At 48.9% G+C, this 19,301-nt stretch overlaps 1 protein-coding gene across 1 annotated transcript in view; it reads right to left on the minus strand.

Annotated features, from left to right (window-relative positions):
* huwe1 (HECT, UBA and WWE domain containing E3 ubiquitin protein ligase 1) overlaps positions 1 to 19,301 on the minus strand; it is a 286,926-nt gene that overhangs the window by 70,491 nt on the left and 197,134 nt on the right. The window contains 5 exon segments of the mRNA XM_085978299.1: positions 1,127 to 1,254; positions 4,217 to 4,315; positions 7,967 to 8,042; positions 10,646 to 10,785; positions 17,026 to 17,198. Coding sequence (XP_085834425.1) covers positions 1,127 to 1,254; positions 4,217 to 4,315; positions 7,967 to 8,042; positions 10,646 to 10,785; positions 17,026 to 17,198 — 616 coding nt within the window.

Raw genomic sequence — 19,301 nt, forward strand, 5'->3', positions numbered from 1 at the left:
TTAACGTCTCATCTGAAAGACGGCACCTCAGACAGTGCGGCGCTCCCTCAGAACCGCCCCTCCGACAGTGCGGCGCTCCCTCAGAACCGCCCCTCCGACAGTGCTGTGCTCCCTCAGTACCGCCCCTCCGACAGTGCGGCGCTCCCTCAGTACTGCGCTCCCTCAGTACCGCCTCTCCGACAGTGCGGCGCTCCCTCAGTACTGCGCTCCCTCAGTACCGCCCCTCCGACAGTGCGGCGCTCCCTCAGTACCGCCCCTCCGACAAGTGCGGCGCTCCCTCAGTACCGCCCCTCCGACAAGTGCGGCGCTCCCTCAGTACCGCGCTCCCTCAGTACCGCCCCTCCGACAGTGCGGCTCTCCCTCAGTACCGCCCCTCCGACAGTGCGGCGCTCCCTCAGTACCGCCCCTCCGACAGTGCGGCGCTCCCTCAGTACTGCACTGGGACTGTCAGCCTGGATTTTTGTGCTCGAGTCTCTGGAGTGGGGTTTGAACCCACAACCTTCTGACTCAGGCGAGAGAGTGACCCACTGAGCCACAGCTGACTGAAGGGCTGGGCACCTCCAGTCAGTCAGAGACAGACACGTAAACTCGGGCTTCTAACGTCAGAGAGAGTCCATTCAAGAATGCTACCGGATATGGCGGGGTGGAGCCTGGGAGCCAAGTCCACAATAGGATCTTAGCGACAAACACCAGCGGTACATGGATGCCGACGAGGGAGGTGAAGATCAGGAGGAAAGCAGCCAAACCTAAAACCAGTGTCTTTCATTCTGCCAGTGCATTTCACACTTCATCTAGAGACAAAGGATGGCTCTTTACCTGTCCTATTACCATCTCGTCTCGCCTTGAATATCTCTCAATGTCTCTTCACCTCTCAGACCTTCCCTTTTGTTCTTTCATCCCCTCCCCCATTTCCCAGCCCCTAAACTTGCTTCTTAATCTGTTTCATTTCCTGCTTTTTTCTCAGTTCTGACGAAGGGTTTCGACCCGAAACGTCGACTCTTTCTCTCTCCGCGGATGTTGCCCTGGCCTGCTGAGTTTTCCCAGCGTTTTCTGTTGTCATTTCGGATTTCCAGCATCCGCAGTATTTTGCTATCCCAAAACAAGTGGGCTTGTGGCGCTTCCTCACCTGATCATCTTCATCCTCCTCCTCCTCTTCATCCTCGTCCTGGCTGTCGTCATCATCCTCATTACTTCCACTGCTGTCTTCCTCTTGCGTGTGCTCTTCATCGTCCGGGTCCAGGATGTTCATAGAATCTGAGCAAAGGAGAAGACTTGTAAATGGAGCCGCCAGACTTGTAATAACTGGACCCGATTCAGGTTTAGTTGCAAATTAACTTTTAACAGGACCAAAATTAACCAACTGAACCGAAATTAAAACCTGTAGCGCCCAATCATTCGCTCAAACAGCTCAAAGCATTTCACATACAATTAATTAATCTGAAGTACAGTACATTGTACATACATGCAGTAGCAATTTTGCACACAGGCAGATCTCACGCAAAGCAACGAAGCGAATGACCAGTTGATTTGTTTTTTTTTGGTGTTGCTTGACGGAGGAATGTTGGCCCAGGACACAGGGGAGGACTCCCCTGCTCTTCTTCCAATAGTGCCATGGGATCTTCAACATTCAAGCATGCAGGCAGATGAAACCTTGGACGAACGCCTTGTTCGCAGGGCAGCGCTCCCTCGAGGGGCGGGAGCACGTGCCGGGCTGACACAAAGGAGGCAACTGGTGCTAATTTCCCTGCTCTGTGACTGGATGACACTGCTGATTGAAGATACTGAAGCCGGATCAATGCTGGAAGCGCAATCAATTGAAGACATTTCCCGGGCACAAGCAAAGTGGAACCCTGAAGGGAGAATCCCCCAAGCTGTTCAGCTGCCCCCCTTGATTCACACTGTGGATTGCACAGTTTCAATAGCGTTGTTCAGTACTCACCGGCACTTTGTATACAAGAGGCAGCTCGGCCTCTTCTCCCCGCTACCCCCCACCCCCGAACTCAAAACCAGCACACTCAGCAAGTGCGGGCGAGTGCTCAGTCCATCACCCTCAGGACGCTATGGTAAAACAGGGAAGGACAGTTAGCAGCCCAGGATTACCCATCCACGTGCAGATTAACAATACTGCAACGGAGGCTACTTTTATATTCATTCTTCGGATGTGGGCGTCGCTGGCAAGGCCGGCATTTGTTGCCCATCCCTAATTGCCCTCGAGAAGGAGGTGGTGAGCCGCCTTCTTGAACTGCTGCAGTCCGTGAGGTGAAGGTGCTCCCACAGTGCTGTCGGGGTGGGAGTTGCAGGATTTTGTCCCGACAATGACGGAACGGCCGATATATTTCCAAGTTGGGATGGTGTGTGTGTGTGGCTTGGAGGGGAACTTGGAGGTGGTGGTGTTCCCACGCGCCTGCTGCCCTTGTCCTTCTAGGTGGAAGTGGTCGCGGGTTTTGGGAGGTGCTGACATTCAACAGTCGGAAGCAGCCAGGAAAGTGATCGCTGTTCACCGGGTGACAATGCAGTCACAAAAGTAGGATGGCTAGTGGTTTTGGAAGTTTAAGGCTCAGATAGCTAGAAACAGTCACTCTAACCAACCAGGGTAACAGAATTCCATTGCATGAGGCAGCTACAGACCCAAATCTGCGGCAAATGTTGATCCGACAGCTATGGACTATGCGCAGAATCGGAATCTGACTCCACCCCTTTCCTGGCCACGGTCTCGGACTGTTCGCAACTGCGCCGTCCTATTTGACCCAAAGTTGAGCTTCCAACCGCATATCGTCTCCTTCACAAAAAAACAGCTACTTCCGCCTCTGCCCCAGCCCATCTGCTGCTGGACGCCTCATCCATGCCTTTGTTACCTCCAGATTCGACTGTCCCAACGCACTCCCGGCCAGCCTTCCATCCTCCACCCTTCATGAACTTGAGCGCTTCCAAAACTCCCGCTGCCCCGTGTCCTAACTCGCGCCGAGTCCCGTTCACCCCTCACCCCGTGCTCACTGCCCGTGTCCTAACTCGCGCCGAGTCCCGTTCACCCATCACCCCCTGTGCACACTGGCCTACATTGGCCCCTGGTCCAGCAACGCCTCAAATTTAAAATTATGATCCTTGTGTTCAAATCCCTCCCTACCTCTGTAACCTCCTCCAGCCCTACAACCCTCAGAGATCTCTGCGCTCCCCCGACTCTGGCCTTTGGTGCATTCCCAATACCTTTGCCGCACTATTGGCGGCCGTGCCTTCAGCCATCTCGGCCCCAAGCTCTGGAATTCCCTCCCGAAACCTTTGGGTCACCTGTGCCAACGTCTCCTCAAGTGGCTCAGTGCCAAATGTTGGGCGATAACGCTCCGATGAAGCTCCCTTGGGATGTTTTAAGGTGCCGTCAGTGAGCACAAAAGCAGAGCTCTGCAACGGGGCTACACAAGGGGTGACACGTTACTAGCTCGCAGGCAATGAGAAGAAGTGTTGCAGCGTGGGACCAATATCACTCGGACTTGTCTTTTGGACAAACTTTTGTGTTGCATTGTCTGATACAACATCTCCTGATCCAACCGGGATCTGTGCCGGTATCAAGCCCGCCCTTCCTACTCGAGAAGAGACAAGCTTGGACATTGTCTTGTCCCAAGGGCGAGGGCTTCATTACTAAAGTGTCTTTTACTCGTACCCACCACCACCACCTCCTATAGGAGTGGGTGACCAGCGCAACCTCCACAATCCTTTCCCTTCTCCTCCCTCCCAGTGTTTGCGCCACTGAATTTCCTGAACACTGCCGGCCGTGAAAACCAAACGAAGGGGGGTCGCGGCACCCACCAAGACTTCCAGATGTTGCTCTCGTTCCCCATTGCGCTCCCTGCTACAAAATGGCGAATGAAGGGGAGAGCAAAGAGATGAAATGAGAGGAATCATGACTGTGGATAGAGCAACGATTGGAGAAAGAGAGACGAGAGCGATGGGAGAGGAGAGGAGAGGAATTAGATCAGTCGGGGAGGGGAAGGAGGGAAGGAATTAGATGAGATTGTGGAGTACGGAGGGGTGGATGGGAGGAGGGGAATGATCAGACACTAACCCCTTACCATCCCGAGCTCTGTGCAGTGCCCATTACTCGCATGCTGCACACAGAGCTTTAATTTTTTCCTTTTGAAACTGAGGACGATGCAGGGTTGGTAATTAAGGACTCGCCTTCTGCACAGCAGTAAAGACAGTTTTTTTTTTTTTTTTTTTGTACCTTCTCGGTTAGCCTGCAGGGTGGGTGCCTGACTGAGATTTGAGGGAGCCTCATCCATCAACACATCCTCCTGGGACTCATCCTCAGTACTTCTGCAAGCTGTAGCGCCAGAGGAAGGAAATAAAATACAAAGAAAAAGTGAATGCAAGCCCACGACAGTGCATTCTACAATTTCCACAATATACCAGCGTTTTTGGTACTCGGCCTTTGGGGTTTTTCCTGCCCACACATTTTGCACTTGGGAGCTTTAATCCTCAGGTTTTTTTTGTGCGTGCGCATGTGTGCGCTCAACGGGTCTATTGTAGGCAGAGATTTTTGTTTACTGGGAAGTACATTAGTGTATACGCTTGGACAGAGCGTGTGTCATTGTAGAGTGTTGGAAGTTGCCAGTCTTGGGATCATTGAGAACTTCCTTAGGAACAGGGTGTTATAAATCTCATCATCATAAAGAAACTACTCATGAAATGACACTGGACGGCCAGCTGGTGGCGCCTCGGGCGTGGGCCCAGCTTGCCTGGGGACATTTTGTAAGACAAGGAACTAGTGAAGTACAACTAGACCTCCATGTTCTGAAACAAGTTGATTAAAGCCTTGCTTTATACTCGAACCAAGTGCGTAGTGAGTTTTATTACGTCACAGGGGTCAACCACTTGTGTTAGCCGGCGGGCTGTCAATTTAAATCCCAATTCCCGGCGGTTTTCTCCTGGTACGCCCAATGCCATTTTTTGGCACAAAGCAGGGGCGGGAAAGACACAAGAGACCTTTCCTCTTTCCTTGTTTATGGACAATGCCCTATTGTTCTCTACTGCCCATTTAAAGCCTTCTGCGAGCACGACACTGGAAGGGGGTTCGGATGCCAAATGACCCGCCACGATGGGCAATAGTCGCCCCACTGCTGCACAACGAGTAACTAAGTCTCCATTGTGAATCTCCAGAAACTGAACTCTGAACCTCGGCCATGGCACCTCCCACTTTTTCTGTGGGCAGGGGGGGAGGGGGAGGGTTGGAGGGAGGGAATATGGGGAAGAGAAAGTGTGTGTGTGTGGTGCTTGTGTAGGTGGGGAATTGGAATAAACTGCCTTCGAGCTGCCAGATTCAGGCTAGTAGCAGAGGCACAAGAGCAGGGCCCTGGGAAGGTGCACGACAACTGAAGGGAGGAACAGGCAGGCAAAGCGAGGGGGGGAAAAAAAAAATTACTTGCACAACCCCACAACACATGCCAGTGACAGTCACTGGGTTTTGGAAGAAGCTGCTCATTCATCTTGCACTGTGGGCGTGCTAGTCATTTACAAATCATCTCAGCAACATTCTGCAAAGCAAACAGTCTTCTCACTTCAGCATCCTCTTTACGTGCCTGAATGCAGGATTCGGGAGATACTCCCTGCTTTTTAAAAAAAAAAATACCCACGGTCTTGTTTAAACAGGGAATGCTGCCATCGTTCTGGTGGAACTGGCTCGGAGGGATGACTGAATTCGATTATGTAGAATTGAAGCACAGACACGGGTCATTCGGCCCAACTGGTCTACGCCGGTGTTTATGCTCCGCACGAGCCTTGGAGGTTACTGGAGAATTTTGCCGGTATTATTGCCGACCACTTCCTGCCATTCCGCCCATTATTCCCATGAAACCGTGTCCTTGATCACTGGGTGAATGACCATATCGTGGAAAATGCGAAATCCCTCCACTTTCTCTCTTTATCGCAACTCCGGTTTGGGAGCCACGCGCCTCCCAAAGGCACTTGTCCCCGGGTTTCCGCCAACGTCGCTCCCCAGCAGACAACGGGCAGTGGACCCGTGAAAGACGCTCCTAATTTCTTTCTCTCTCGCTCTCACTCCCGACCCTTTTAAATGCAAGGTGGAGCCGAGTGGAGGCCAGCCCACCAGCACAACCCTCTCCCCTTCCAGTGTATCCGCATTCCAGCGCCCGTACAACGTCACCCGTGTTCGATGCTCAAAATCAAATGAAACGTAAAACAGCAAGCACCCAGGTCGCTCGGTCAGTCTGTGAAAGAGAAGGACAACACCTTTCGTCTCAACCGTTTTAACAGTCAAACTTATCCGCATCATAGAGCGATAAACTTCCCAATGTAAACAGGATGACTTCGATGTGTCGTGAGAGAAAAGCATAGCTTGCCTGATGCGGAAAGTGCTTGCGTAAGGTAACAACTGACAGTAAATGACGTCGGCCGTGAGTGATTAAAGAGTAAGTTTAGGGGCTAGGGTAATAAACATAGTTAGAGGGATCCATTAGCTATAGTATAGAAAGAGAAAACAGTAGATAAAGCCTGTCCTTCAGAGAGGTTGTAGACAGTCAGATCAGGAAGTCTTGTTTGAGAGGGGTAGCTTTGGCACAAACAACTACAGGAAACTGTCTTTTAACCAGCACCTAAATATCCGGAAATCTCTCTTAACCGGCAAAATTCAGGAGTAGGTTCAGGTAAGTTTTACTATATATTAGTGGCCGTGTAACCGGGGGTTCCTGGATCTGTGGCCGTGTAACCGGGGTTCTTGCACCTGTGGCCGTGCAACAGGGACTCCTGGATCTGTGGCCATGTAACCGGGGCTGCTGCACCTGTGGCCGTGTACGGGGCTCTCGTACCTTGGTAAGTATACCTCTCTGTAATCCGGACTTTTGATCAACCGGCACCACGCCGGTCCCGTCGGTGCTGGATAAAAAAAAGAGTTTCCTGTACTAGTGTTTACATGAACAGACTGTCTTCTAAGGACTTGGGAATAGATACATCACGAGGTCTTATCTATGACATGTACCTTTGTAGGTAAAATATATATTATGGTGTATAAAGGAGCATGGTTCTCAATAGTAATTCAGAGGGCTCGAAAGATACTGAAACTTTAAAGTCACTCTCTGTGTACAGTTAGCACTGTGTATCAATAAAGTCTGTTCCGTATATTTCACTACGAAGTCTCGGGCTTACTCCGAAGGTGCTTTTGTGAAGCAGAGGAGGAAGGAGGTGGACTGCTAACAACAACCCTTGAACTGTCAGAGGAGTCAATCTTTTCTCGTTTCAGACGCTGACTGACCGGCTGTGTATTTCTTTCTTCCCACCAAGAGGGGAAATGAAAGGAAAGCAATTCATGGCCATTCCCCCCACCCCCCACAAAATAGGAAGCCCGATGGTCTATCTCCCTCTGCAATGGTGTGTCAGAGGAACGTGACCACTTGGTGCCGAGTCACTGGGCCTTCTGATTTTAGGTTTCAATCCCATAATGTACCCTCCAAACCGGTGGAGTTAGCTCAATTAAGACCCTAAAACGCAAATGCAGCCTTTCGGTAGAATAAACCCTTCCCTTGCCAAGAGTAGGACAACATGCCACACCTAAAGCTCCCTTTAAGCAGCGTGGCCGCTCAGTGCTGCCGGGATCCTGCGCAGCCAGCTTTCAAATGCACATTCACGGTATTTTGAAAATTTACAGGGAACATTGGCGACACCCCAACTCTTTCCAAAAACAACCCCACCTGTGTATCTCTTCCATTCCTCGCATGCTGCCACATCAAGTGCACTGAATTAATTTTTTTAAAAAGCTTGCTATTTTCTGACCAATATTCCCAACAGTTTTGACCCCAACACACAGGAGGGGGAGAGAGGGGGGGGCGGGGGGGGACCCTGGAAATCAGAAAGCCCATGCAGTGCGGCCAGGATCCCTGGGAACAGCAGAGTAGATGGACGGGGCCCAAGCCCACTCTGAACTGCAGCCACCCTCCAGTCCTGGGCGATATGCACGCCTTACCGATGATCGTGCTGCTCACAGTCTCCACGTCTCTTTCCAGCAACTCGTCAATAAGATCCTCCAGCTCGTTCTCAACCTGTAAACACAATCACAAGCACCCTCAGGAAGGAACGACTCTCAAAAAAAATGTTGCGAATCTTTGGAATTCTTTGCCCCAGAGGGCTGTGGAGGCTCAGTCGCTGAGTATATTCGAGAGAGATCAATAGATTTCCGGACTCTAGGGGAATCGAAGGATATGGGGATCAGGCAGGAAAGTGGAGTTGAGGTCGAAGATCAGCCGTGATCTTATTGAATGGCGGAGCAGGCTCGAGGGGCCAAATGGCCGACTCCTGATCTTATCGCTTATGTTCTTAAAACGATCCCAACAGCTGAACCCCGTATGCTGCACTGGCAGTATTCGGTACGTTCAGGCAGCCTGTCTGCAGCCCGCCTCTTCAGCGGTGCCCCCCCCCCCACCCCCAGATCAGACCTGCTGCTACGTGGGCGCCTGGGACTCGGTGCACGGCTTGCCCAGCTGTGGGAGATTGGCCAAGCAGGGTGTTCAGTGCTGGTTTCTCCCCTTTCCTTGCATAAGACATAGGAGCAGGAGTCGGCCATTCGGCCCCTCGAGCCTGCTCCGCCATTCAATGAGATCATGGCTGATCTTCTGCCTCAACTCCATTCACCGGCCCTATTGCCATATCCCTTGATACCTTTACTAATCAGAAATCTATCGACTTCTGTTTTGAATATACCCAATGACTGAGCCTCCACAGTCCTCTGGGGCAGAGAATTCCAAAGATTCACCGCCGTGTGTGTGAAGAAATTCCTTCTATCTCAGTCCTGAATGGCCTACCCTTTATCCTGAGGCTGTGGCCCCTGGTTCTAGACTCCCCAGCCAAGGGAAACATTCTCCCAGCATCCACCCTATCAAGCCCTGTAATCATTTTGTATGCTTCAATGAGATCCCCTCTCATTCTTCTGAATTCAAGAGAATACAGGCCTAGTTTACTCAATCTCTTCTCATACGACAGTCCCTCCATCCCAGGAATCAATCTCGTGAACCTTCATTGCAGTCCTTCTATGGCAAGTACAGGTAGACTATCCTTTATCCGAAAACCTCGGGACCAGCCGTGTTTCGGTTTTCGGAAAATTTCGGATTTCGGAAGGTATTTTATAAGACTGGGAAATTTGTCAGGGGTGGGTCGGTGGGGGTCAGGGTCGTCGGGGGGGGGGGGGGGGGGGGTCGGGGTCGTGCGCATGACTTACGCTGACCCTCTGCTCAGCGTAAGTCACGCGCCACTCTGGTCATGTCGTGCGCACGACTTACGCTGAACGAAAAAACCTTCGGTTTTTAGAGGGTTTCGGTTTTTGGAAGTTCGGATAAAAGGTAGACTACCTGTATATCCTTCCTTGGGTAAGGAGACCAAAATTGCACACAGTACTCCAGGTGTGGTCTCACCAGGGCCCTATATAATTGGAGTAAGACTTCTTTACAAGAGGATTTGAGTACAGGAGTAATGAACCGTGAAGAGATAGAGCTTCCACACTGCAAGGGCAAGGAATCGGTTCATGCACTCAATCACTCAAGGAAAGGCTTGATCGCGTTGCATCATCTCCCAATGGGGTAGGGGAGGGAGAGACTGGTGTCAATCATGGTCAAAGGACCTGTGCAGCAAGGGTGATCTTGTTTGGTGGGCTGCCCTCCCTGCTTCATCCCCGAGGGCTTTTAACTTGAATAGCCATAACCAGCCTTGACCAAGGGTTAGCAATCTTTCGACAGCGTTCTCTGCATCGTCTAATGAGCACCATCCCAACTTGACAGATGTGTCTGAATCGTACAAGATAGCCAGCAATCAGAAACGGCCGAGTTCTCTGCCTTACGGATATATTACATCAAATTTACATAACAGGAACAGGCCATTCGGCCCACCTAGTCCGTGCCGGTGTTTCTGCTCCACACGAGCCTCCTCCCACCCCGTCAGCATCTCCTTCTATTCCTTTCTCCCTTGTGTTTATCCAGCTTCCCCTTAAATGCATCTATACTATTCGCCTCGACCACTCCCTGTGGCAGCGAGTTCCACATTCTCACCACTCTCTGGATAAAGAAGTTTCTCCTGAATTCCCCATTGGATTTATTACTGACTCTCTTATATTGATGGCCCCTAGTTCTGGTCTCCCCCACAAGTGGAAACATCTTCTCTACGTCTACCCTATCGAACCCCTTCATAATCTTAAAGACCTCGATCGGGTCACCCCTCAGCCTTCTCGAGAGCAGAACACCAGTCTGTTCAATCTTTCCTGATAGTTATAACTTCTCAGTTGTGGTATCATCCTTCTAAATCTTTTCTCCAGTGCCTCTACATCCTTTTATAAGGTGGAGACCAGAACTGTGCACAGTGCTCCAAGTATGGTCTAACCAAGATATATGGAGACCAGAACTGTGCACAGTGCTCCAAGTATGGTCTAACCAAGGTGTATGGAGACCAGATCTGTGCACGGTGCTCCAAGTGTGGTCTAACCAAGGTATATGGAGACCAGATCTGTGCACAGTGCTTCAAGTGTGGTCTAACCAAGGTTTGATACAAGTTTAACGTAACTTCCCTGCCTTTCAACTCTCTCCCTCTAGAAATGAGCCTCAGGGTTTGGTTTGCTTTTGCCTTGTAATAGGGACACACAGGATAGAAGGACGACGGCTACCTGCATCTCCTGGGCATTTAGCACTTCTGACTGCCCGGTTATCACCACCGTGTCCGCTTCCGTCTCCCCGTCCATAATATCGTTGTCAGCCACTCCTGTGGGGGCGTGGTCTTCCTGCGTCTCAGTCTCTCCGGTCTCACCTAAGCAAATCGATGCAACAAAATGAATAATCAGCTCAGCGCCAGCAGGAATTCAAACGATCCGCATTAAAGGGCACCTGTAAATATTCCTTCACAGGGAAGGGGTACGGACCTGGTAGCACTCAGCACACGGGTCAGAGTTCAGCTTCGCTCGGTTTCCGGGAAGGGAGGAGAGTGAAGGGGGCATAGTAACAGGAGGAAGCTATTCAGCCCCTCGAACCCATTCCGCCTTACAATCAGATTATGGCTGATCTGTATCTTTACTCCATCTACCCGCCTTGGTTCTGTAACCCTTAATACCCTTACCCAACAAACATCGATCAACCTCCGGAATTCCCTCCCTAAACCTCTCCTCCTTTAATACGAACATAAGAAATAGGAGCAGGAATAGACCACTTGGCCCCGCGAGCCTGCTCCACCATTCAGTAAGATCATGGCTGATCTTGGACTGAAAGCCACTTCCCCGCCCGCTCCCCATAGCCCTTCACTCCCTTATCTTGCAAAAATCTGTCTATCTCCACCTTAAATGTAATTAATGACCCAGCCTCCACAGCTCTCTGCGGCAGAGAATTCCACAGATTTACAACCCTCCGAGAGAAGAAATTCCTCCATCTCAGTTCTAAAAGGGCGACCCTTTATTCCAAAACTGTGCCCCCTAGTTCTAGATTTCCCCACGAGGGGAAACATCCCTCTGCATCTACCCTGTCGAGCCCCCTCAGTATCTTATATGTTTTGATAAGATCCCCTCTCATTCTTCTAAACTCCAACGAGTATAGGCCCAAGCTGCTCAACCTTTCCTCATAAGTCAACCCCTCATCTCTGGAATTAACCTCGTGAATCGTCTCTGAACTGCCTCCAATGCAAGTATATCCTTCCTTAAATAAGGAGACCAAAACAGTACGCAGTACTCCAGGTGTGGTCTCGCCAATACGGATACCTGGGATGGCAGGAATGATGTACGAGGAGAGATGGGTCAATTGGGCTTACACTCGCTGGAGTTTAGAAGAATGGGGGATCTCATTGAAATTGAGTGCGAGTCAGCAGAGAGTGCTGTGAGTTTGGGTAAGTGTGAGAGTTCTTTAATTGTTATTTCTCTTCAAATCATTCTTGATAAGATTACTTAAGCAGTTTAAGTAAAGGGGAAAAGTTAAATATTTGGGATTCTGTTGGTTTAAGAAGAGTAAAACAAGGTTACACTGCAGTAGGAGTAAATTGGCACAGCAGGCAGTGGAAACCAGTTTTCTAACCAATCCACAAGGGTGACTCATTTGGCTGTAAACAAAAACAGTATAAAAAGACCAGTCCTAGTGCGAGTCAGCTGTGAGTTTGGGTAAGTGGGGTGTTAGGTGCTCTTTTCAAACTTTAACTCTGTGGGTTGTAGTTAATAAGGCCTTTCTGGTGCAGAGTGACTGTTGGTAAACCATTTAACTGGTGTAATTAGAGGGATTGATTTAATTTAAATCCAATTAATTAAAGGGGATACTAGCATCTAAAATCAGGCAGAGGGTGTCCATAACTAACAATAAAAAATTTAATTAATTACATAAAATGGAGCAGGTGATGTGTTACTGTTGCGAGATGTGGGAGCCGGTGGACCCCATTGAGGCTCACGGTGATTACGTCTGTGACAAGTGTCTGCTGCTACAGGAACTCCAGCTCCGTGTTGATGAGCTGGAGTCTGAGCTTCAGACACTGCGACACATCAGGGAGGGGGGAGAAGTACCTGGACTCTGTATCAGGAGGTGGTCACACCTATGAAGTTAATGAATTCAGATGTAGCCCATGGTCAGGGACAGGACGGTGTGACTACGAGTGAGGCAGGTACGGGTATCCAGGAGGTAGAGCTGGAGGAGCCGCAGCCCTTGCTCTTGTCCAACAGGTTCGAGGTTCTTACTCCCTGTGGGGACAGGAGCAGGGACTGCAGGGAGGATGAGCAACCTGGCCACAGCACCGTAGAACAGGGGGCCATTCAAGAGGGGGGAGTAAATAGAAATGTTGTAGTGGTAGGGGATAGTATTATTAGGGGGATAGATAGAGTTCTCTGCAGCCGAGACCGAGAGTCCCGAAGGCTATGTTGCCTACCCGGTGCCAGGGTTAAGGACATCTCCTCTGGGCTGGAAAGAAACTTGCAGTGGGAGGGGGTGGATCCAGTTGTCGTGGTCCATGTTGGTACAAATGACGTAGATAGGACTAGGAAGCCGATTCTGTTAAAGGAGTATGAGCAGCTAGGGGTCAAATTAAAAAACAGAACCTCAAGGGTAATAATCTCTGGATTATTACCTGAGCCACGAGTGAATTTGGCTAGGACAAATAAAATTAGAGAGTTAAATGCGTGGCTCAAAGACTGGTGTGGGAGAAATGGGTTTTGCTTCCTGGGACACTGGCACCAGTACTGGGGCAGGAGGGAGCTGTTCCGTTGGGACGGGCTTCACTTGGCCAGTGCTGGGACTAGAGTCCTGGCGGATCATATAACTAGGGCTGTAGAGAGGGCTTTAAACTAACTAGTGGGGGGGGGGGGGGGGGGGGGAGGTTCCTAGAGAGCAAATAATAAAAATAACAGAAGGTCATAGACTTAGGCAGCAGTGGGGAAATTAAAAACCAGAGCGTGTCAGGAAGGGGCAGAAGGTATGCAGTAAAAGGTAAAGTAATAAAAAGGGCAAAAGCAGGAACTAAGTGTCACAAAACATATTTGAAAGTTCTCTATCTGAATGCACGTAGCATTCGTAACAAAATAGATGAGTTAATGGCACAAATAACTACATATGGGTATGATCTTGTGGCCATTACAGAAACATGGCTGCAGGGTGACAATGCCTGGGAATTAAACATACCAGGTTATTTAACGATCAGGAAGGACAGGCAGGAAGGAAGGGGAGGTGGGGTGGCTATGTTAATAAAGGAATGATATTGGGTCAAAAGATCAGGATAATGAAAGAGTTTGGGTGGAGGTAAGGAATAATAAGGGGAAAAAAACACTAGCGGGCGTAGTCTATAGGCCTCCGAACAGTTGCAACTCTGTTGGACGGAGTATCAATCAGGAAATAGTTGAGGCTTGTAATAAGGGAACATCTATAATTATGGGGGATTTTAACTATCATATTAATTGGACAAATCAAATTGGGCAGGGCTGCCTTGAGGATGAGTTCATTGAGTGTATTAGGGATGGGTTTCTTGAGCAGTATGTAACTGAACCGACCAGGGGGCAAGCAACCTTAGATCTGGTCCTGTGTAACGAGACAGGATTAATTAAAAATGTCCTAGTAAAGGATCCCCTTGGAATGAGTGACCATAACATGGTTGAATTCCATATTCAATTAGAGGGTGAGAAGGTTGGATCTCAAACAAGCGTGCTAAGCTTGAATAAAGGAGACTATGAAGGTATGAGAGCGGAATTGAGTAGAGTGGATTGGGAAAATAGATTAAAGGGTAAGACGATACATGATCAGTGGTGTACATTGAAGGAGTGATTTTACAACTTCCAAAAAAAATATATTCCACTGAGAAGAAAAGGGTGTAAAAGAAAAGACAGCCATCCGTGGCTAAGTAAAGAAATTAAGGATAGTATTCGACTAAAAACAAGGGCATATAAGGTAGCCAAATCTAGTGGGAGGATAGAGGATTGGGAAAACTTTAAAAGACAGCAAAAAATAACAAAAAGATTGATTAAGAAAGGGAAGATAGATTATGAAAGTAAATTAGCAAAAAATATAAAAACAGATAGTAAGAGTTTTTATAGTTATATAAAAAGAAAAAGGGTGGCTAAAGTAAATGTTGGTCCCTTAGAGGATGAGACTGGGAAATTAATGGTGGGAAATATGGAGATGGCAAAAACACTGAATGAATATTTTGTATCAGTCTTTACAGTAGAGGACACTAAGAATATCCCAACACTGGACAAACAGGGGGCTATATGGGGGGAGGAGCTAAACACGATCAAAATCACTAGGGAAGTGGTACTCGGTAAAATAATGGGACTCAAGGCGGATAAATCACCTGGACCTGATGGCTTACATCCTAGGGTCTTGAGGGAAGTGGCGGTAGGGATTGTGGATGCATTGGTAATAATTTTCCAAAACTCCCTGGACTCAGCAAAGGTCCCGGCAGACTGGAAAACTGCTAATGTAACACCCTTATTTAAAAAAGGGCAGTAGACAGAAGGCTGGAAACTATAGACCGGTTAGCCTAACATCTGTGGTAGGTAAAATTTTGGAGTCCATTATTAAGGAGACAGTAACAGGACATTTGGATAATCATAATTTAATAGGACAAAGTCAGCATGGTTTTATGAAGGGGAAGTCATGTTTGACAAATTTGCTGGAGTTCTTTGAGGAAGTAACATATAGGGTGGATAAAGGGGAACCAGTGGACATAGTGTATTTAGACTTCCAAAAGGCATTTGACAAGGTGCCACACAAAAGATTATTGCTTAAGAGAAAAAATCACGGGATTGGTGGTAATATTCTGTCATGGATAGAGGATTGGCTATCTAACAGAAGGCAGAGAGTTGGGATAAATGGTTCATTCGCGGACTGGCAATCAGTAACTAGTGGTGTTCCACAGGGGTCAGTGCTGGGTCCCCAACTCTTTACAATCTATATTAACGATTTGGAGGAGGGGACCGAGTGTAACATATCAAAGTTTGCAGATGATACTAAGATGGGAGGGAAAGTACTGAGTGAGGAGGGCATAAAAAACCTGCAAGGGGACATCGACAGGCTAAGTAAGTGGGCAGAGATTTGGCAGATGGAATACAATACTGGAAAGTGTGAGGTTATGCACTTTGGCAGGAAAAATCACAGAGCAAGTTATTATCTTAATGGCAAGAAACTGGAACGTACTGAAGTACAAAAGGGATCTGGGGGTCCTGGTGCACGAAACTCAAAAGGTTAGTATGCAGGTGCAGCAAGTGATTAACAAGACCAATGGAATGTTGGCTTTCATTGCTAGGGGGATAGAATATAAAAATAGGGAGGTATTGCTTCAGTTGTACAAGGTATTGGTGAGACCGCACCTGGAATACTGCGTACAGTTTTGGTGTCCATACTTAAGAAAGGACATACTTGCTCTCGAGTCAGTACAAAGAAGGTTCACTCGGTTAATCCCGGGGATGAGCATATGAGGAGAGGTTGAGTAGATTGGGACTCTACTCATTGGAGTTCAGAAGAATGAGAGGCGATCTTATTGAAACATAAAAGATTGTGAAGGGGTTGGATCGGGTGGATGCGGGGAGGATGTTCCCGATGATGGGTGAAACTAGAACTAGGGGGCATAGTCTTAGAATAAGGGGCTGCTCTTTCAAAACTGAGACGAGGAGGAACTACTTCACTCAGAGGGTGGTAGGTCCATGGAATATGCTGCCCCAAAAAGCTGTAGAAGCTACATCATTACATAAATTTAAAACAGAAATAGACAGTTTCCTTGAAGTAAAGGGAATTAAGGGTTACGGGGAGCGGGCAGGAATTTGGACATGAGTCTAGGTTCAGATCGGTCATGGCCCTGTGGGTAGCGGAGCGGGCCCAGGGGCCGTGTAGCCTGATCCTGCTCCTATTTCGTGTGTCTAATTCTGTTAGATTCAGGAGATGGTTCTGTGATAGTAGATTGGCGGTTAGGATCAGATTAGCCATGATCTTATTGAATGGCGGAGCAGGCTCGAGGGGCCAATTGGCCTACTCCTGCTCCTATTTCTTATGTTCTTATGTTCTGTTATAAAATTCTAGCAGGACTAGACAGACTAGATGCAGGAAGGGTGTTCCCGATGGTCGGGGAGTCCAGAACCAGGGGTCACAGTCTAAGGATAAGGGGTAAGCCATTTAGGACTGAGATGAGGAGGAATTTCTTCACCCAGAGAGTGGTGAACTTGTGGAATTCTCTACCACAGAAGGCAGTGGAGGCCAATTCATTAAATATATTCAAGAAAGAGTTAGATATATTTCTTAAGGCTAAAGGGATCAAGGGATATGGGGAGAAAGCAGGGACAGGGTACTGAATTTGGATGATCAGCCATGATCTCATTGAATGACAGAGCAGGCTCGAGGGGCCGAATGGCCGACTCCTGCTCCTATCTTCTATGTTGTACAGTTGTAGCAGGGCTCCATCTGTCCTAATTTCTCCCGAGGTGGCTCGGTGTCAAACTTTATTTGATTGCGCTGCTGTGAAGCACCGTGGGACGTTTGACTACGTTAAAGGCGCGGTATAAATGCAAGTTGTTAAGGTTGCTGTTGAGCGCAGTACTGTCCTTACCAGAGTCTGGCTGGTTGCCATTAGCGTCGCCGCTCGTGATGTGCGTATCCTGCTCGGATTTGTTCTTGTTCGATGCATTCTTGCTGCTGAAAAGGCTGCTTGGCTGGTTGACAATGCGAGAGAGCGTCTCCAAAGGCTTCAATGCAGCATTCACGGTGTTTGCCATGTTGGGACTAAAAAAAAACAAAATGAAGTTAGCTAATCTTTCTATTGCGGCCACGAAAATCTCCAGAATACCCCCAACATCTTTGAATGAGAAAATGTCCCGACAGTATTACAGGAAACTTTGTGTTATCCGGAGGCTAAATGTCCGGCAAGCTAGAGCCACCGGCAAAAATCAGGAGCCGTTTAGTTAGTTTTTTTTTTTCTTTTCGTTGCTTTATTCTCAACAGTCAAGCTCTGCAAGGTCTCGCTGAAGCTGTTGCTAAGCTAGAGAGAGTACGGCCGACTGTTTAGAAGCTGTCGCTAATCAACAGGGTTTGTTGCCAGATACGGAGCACAAAATCTACGTATGTTTCAACATTAGCGCTGGTTTGTCCGGCAGTTTTGATGGGACAGCAACAGCTCGGTCCCGTCGGTGCCGGATAGCACAAAGTTTCCTGTACGAAGTATTTTACAGCACAGAAACACGCCATTTCGGCCCAACAGGTCCATGCCGGTTGACATGAATCAGTCATTCATGAAAGAAAGACATACGAAATAATACTGAGCGGCCGGCGGGTGGTGCTGTCCAGGGAGAGTATAAATACTCGGGCACGGGCCCAGCTTGCGCAGGACATTCTTAACAGGAACTAGTGAAGGACACAACTAGACCTCCATGTTGTAAAACAGTTGATTAAAGCCTTAACGCTTAGACCAAGTGCCTAGTAGTTTTCTTACGTCACCGGTGTTTACGCTCCACACGAGCCTCCTCCCACCCCTACTTCATCTCAACATATCCTATTCTTTTCTCGCTCAACGCACAGCTGGTCTCGGCAGCCTTTCACTCCTGTGTACCACTGCACCAGGAAACACTTGCACTGGAGTTTGTTTTAAATGATTTGTTCCTGGGATGTGGACGTCGCCGGGAAGGTCCAGCATTTATCGCCCATCCCTAATTGAAGGTGGTGGTGAGCCGCCTTCTTGAACCGCTGCAGTCCCGTGTGGTGAAGGTGCTCCCACAGCGCTGTTAGGGAGGGAGTTCCAGGATTTTGACCCAGCGACGATGAAGGATCGGCCGATATATTTCCAAGTCAGGATGGTGTGTGACTTGCAGGGGAACTTGGAGGTGGTGGTGTTCCCATGCGCCTGCTGCCCTTGTCCTTCTAGGTGGAGGCGGTCGCGGGTTTGGGAGGTGCTGCCGAAGAAGCCTTGGCGAGTTGCTGCAGTGCACCTTGTAGATGGTCCACACTGCAGCCACGGTGCGCCGGTGGTTGGGGGAGTGAATGTTTAAGGTGGTGGACGGGGTGTCGATCAAGTGGGCTGCTTTGTCCTGGGGGGGTGTCGAGCTTCTCGAGTGTTGTTGGAGCTGCAACTCATCCAGGTAAGTGGAGAGTATTCCATCACACTCCTGACTTGTGCCTTGTAGATGGTGGTATGGCTTTGGGGAGTCAGGAGGTGAGACACTCGCCGCAGAATACCCAGCCTCTGACCTGCTCTTGTTGCCACAGTATTTATGTGGCTGGTACCAGGGAAATGGTATGTTGGCCTTCATAGCGAGAAGATTCGAGTACAGGAGCAAGGATGTCTTGCTGCAGTTGTACAGGGCCTTGGTGAGACCACACCTGGAGTATTGTGTGCAGTTTTGGTTGCCTTATCTGAGGAAGGATGTTCTTGCCATGGAGGGAGTGCAGGGAAGATTCACCAGACTGATACCTGGGATGGCAGGAATGACGTATGAGGAGAGATTGTGTCGATTGGGCTTATATTCGCTGGAGTTTAGAAGAATGAGAGGGGATCTCATTGAAACTTATAAAATTCTAACAGGACTAGACAGACTAGATGCAGGAAGGATGTTCCCGATGGTCGGGGGAGTCCAGAACCAGGGGTCACAGTCTAAGGATAAGGGGTAAGCCATTTAGGACAGAGATGAAGAGGAATTTCTTCACCCAGAGAGTGGTGAACCTGTGGAATTCTCTACCACAGAAGGCAATTGAGGCCAATTCATTAAATATATTCAAGAAGGAGTTAGATATATTTCTTAAGGCTAAAGGGATCAAGGGATATGGGGAGAAGGCAGGGACCGGGTACTGAATTTGGATGATCAGCCATGATCGCATTGAATGGCGGAACAGGCT

Source organism: Somniosus microcephalus, unplaced genomic scaffold (genome assembly GCF_052327205.1).
Source record: "Somniosus microcephalus isolate GS21.2 unplaced genomic scaffold, FLI_Smic_1.0 unresolved_chr7, whole genome shotgun sequence".
Taxonomy (NCBI): Eukaryota; Metazoa; Chordata; class Chondrichthyes; order Squaliformes; family Somniosidae; genus Somniosus; species Somniosus microcephalus.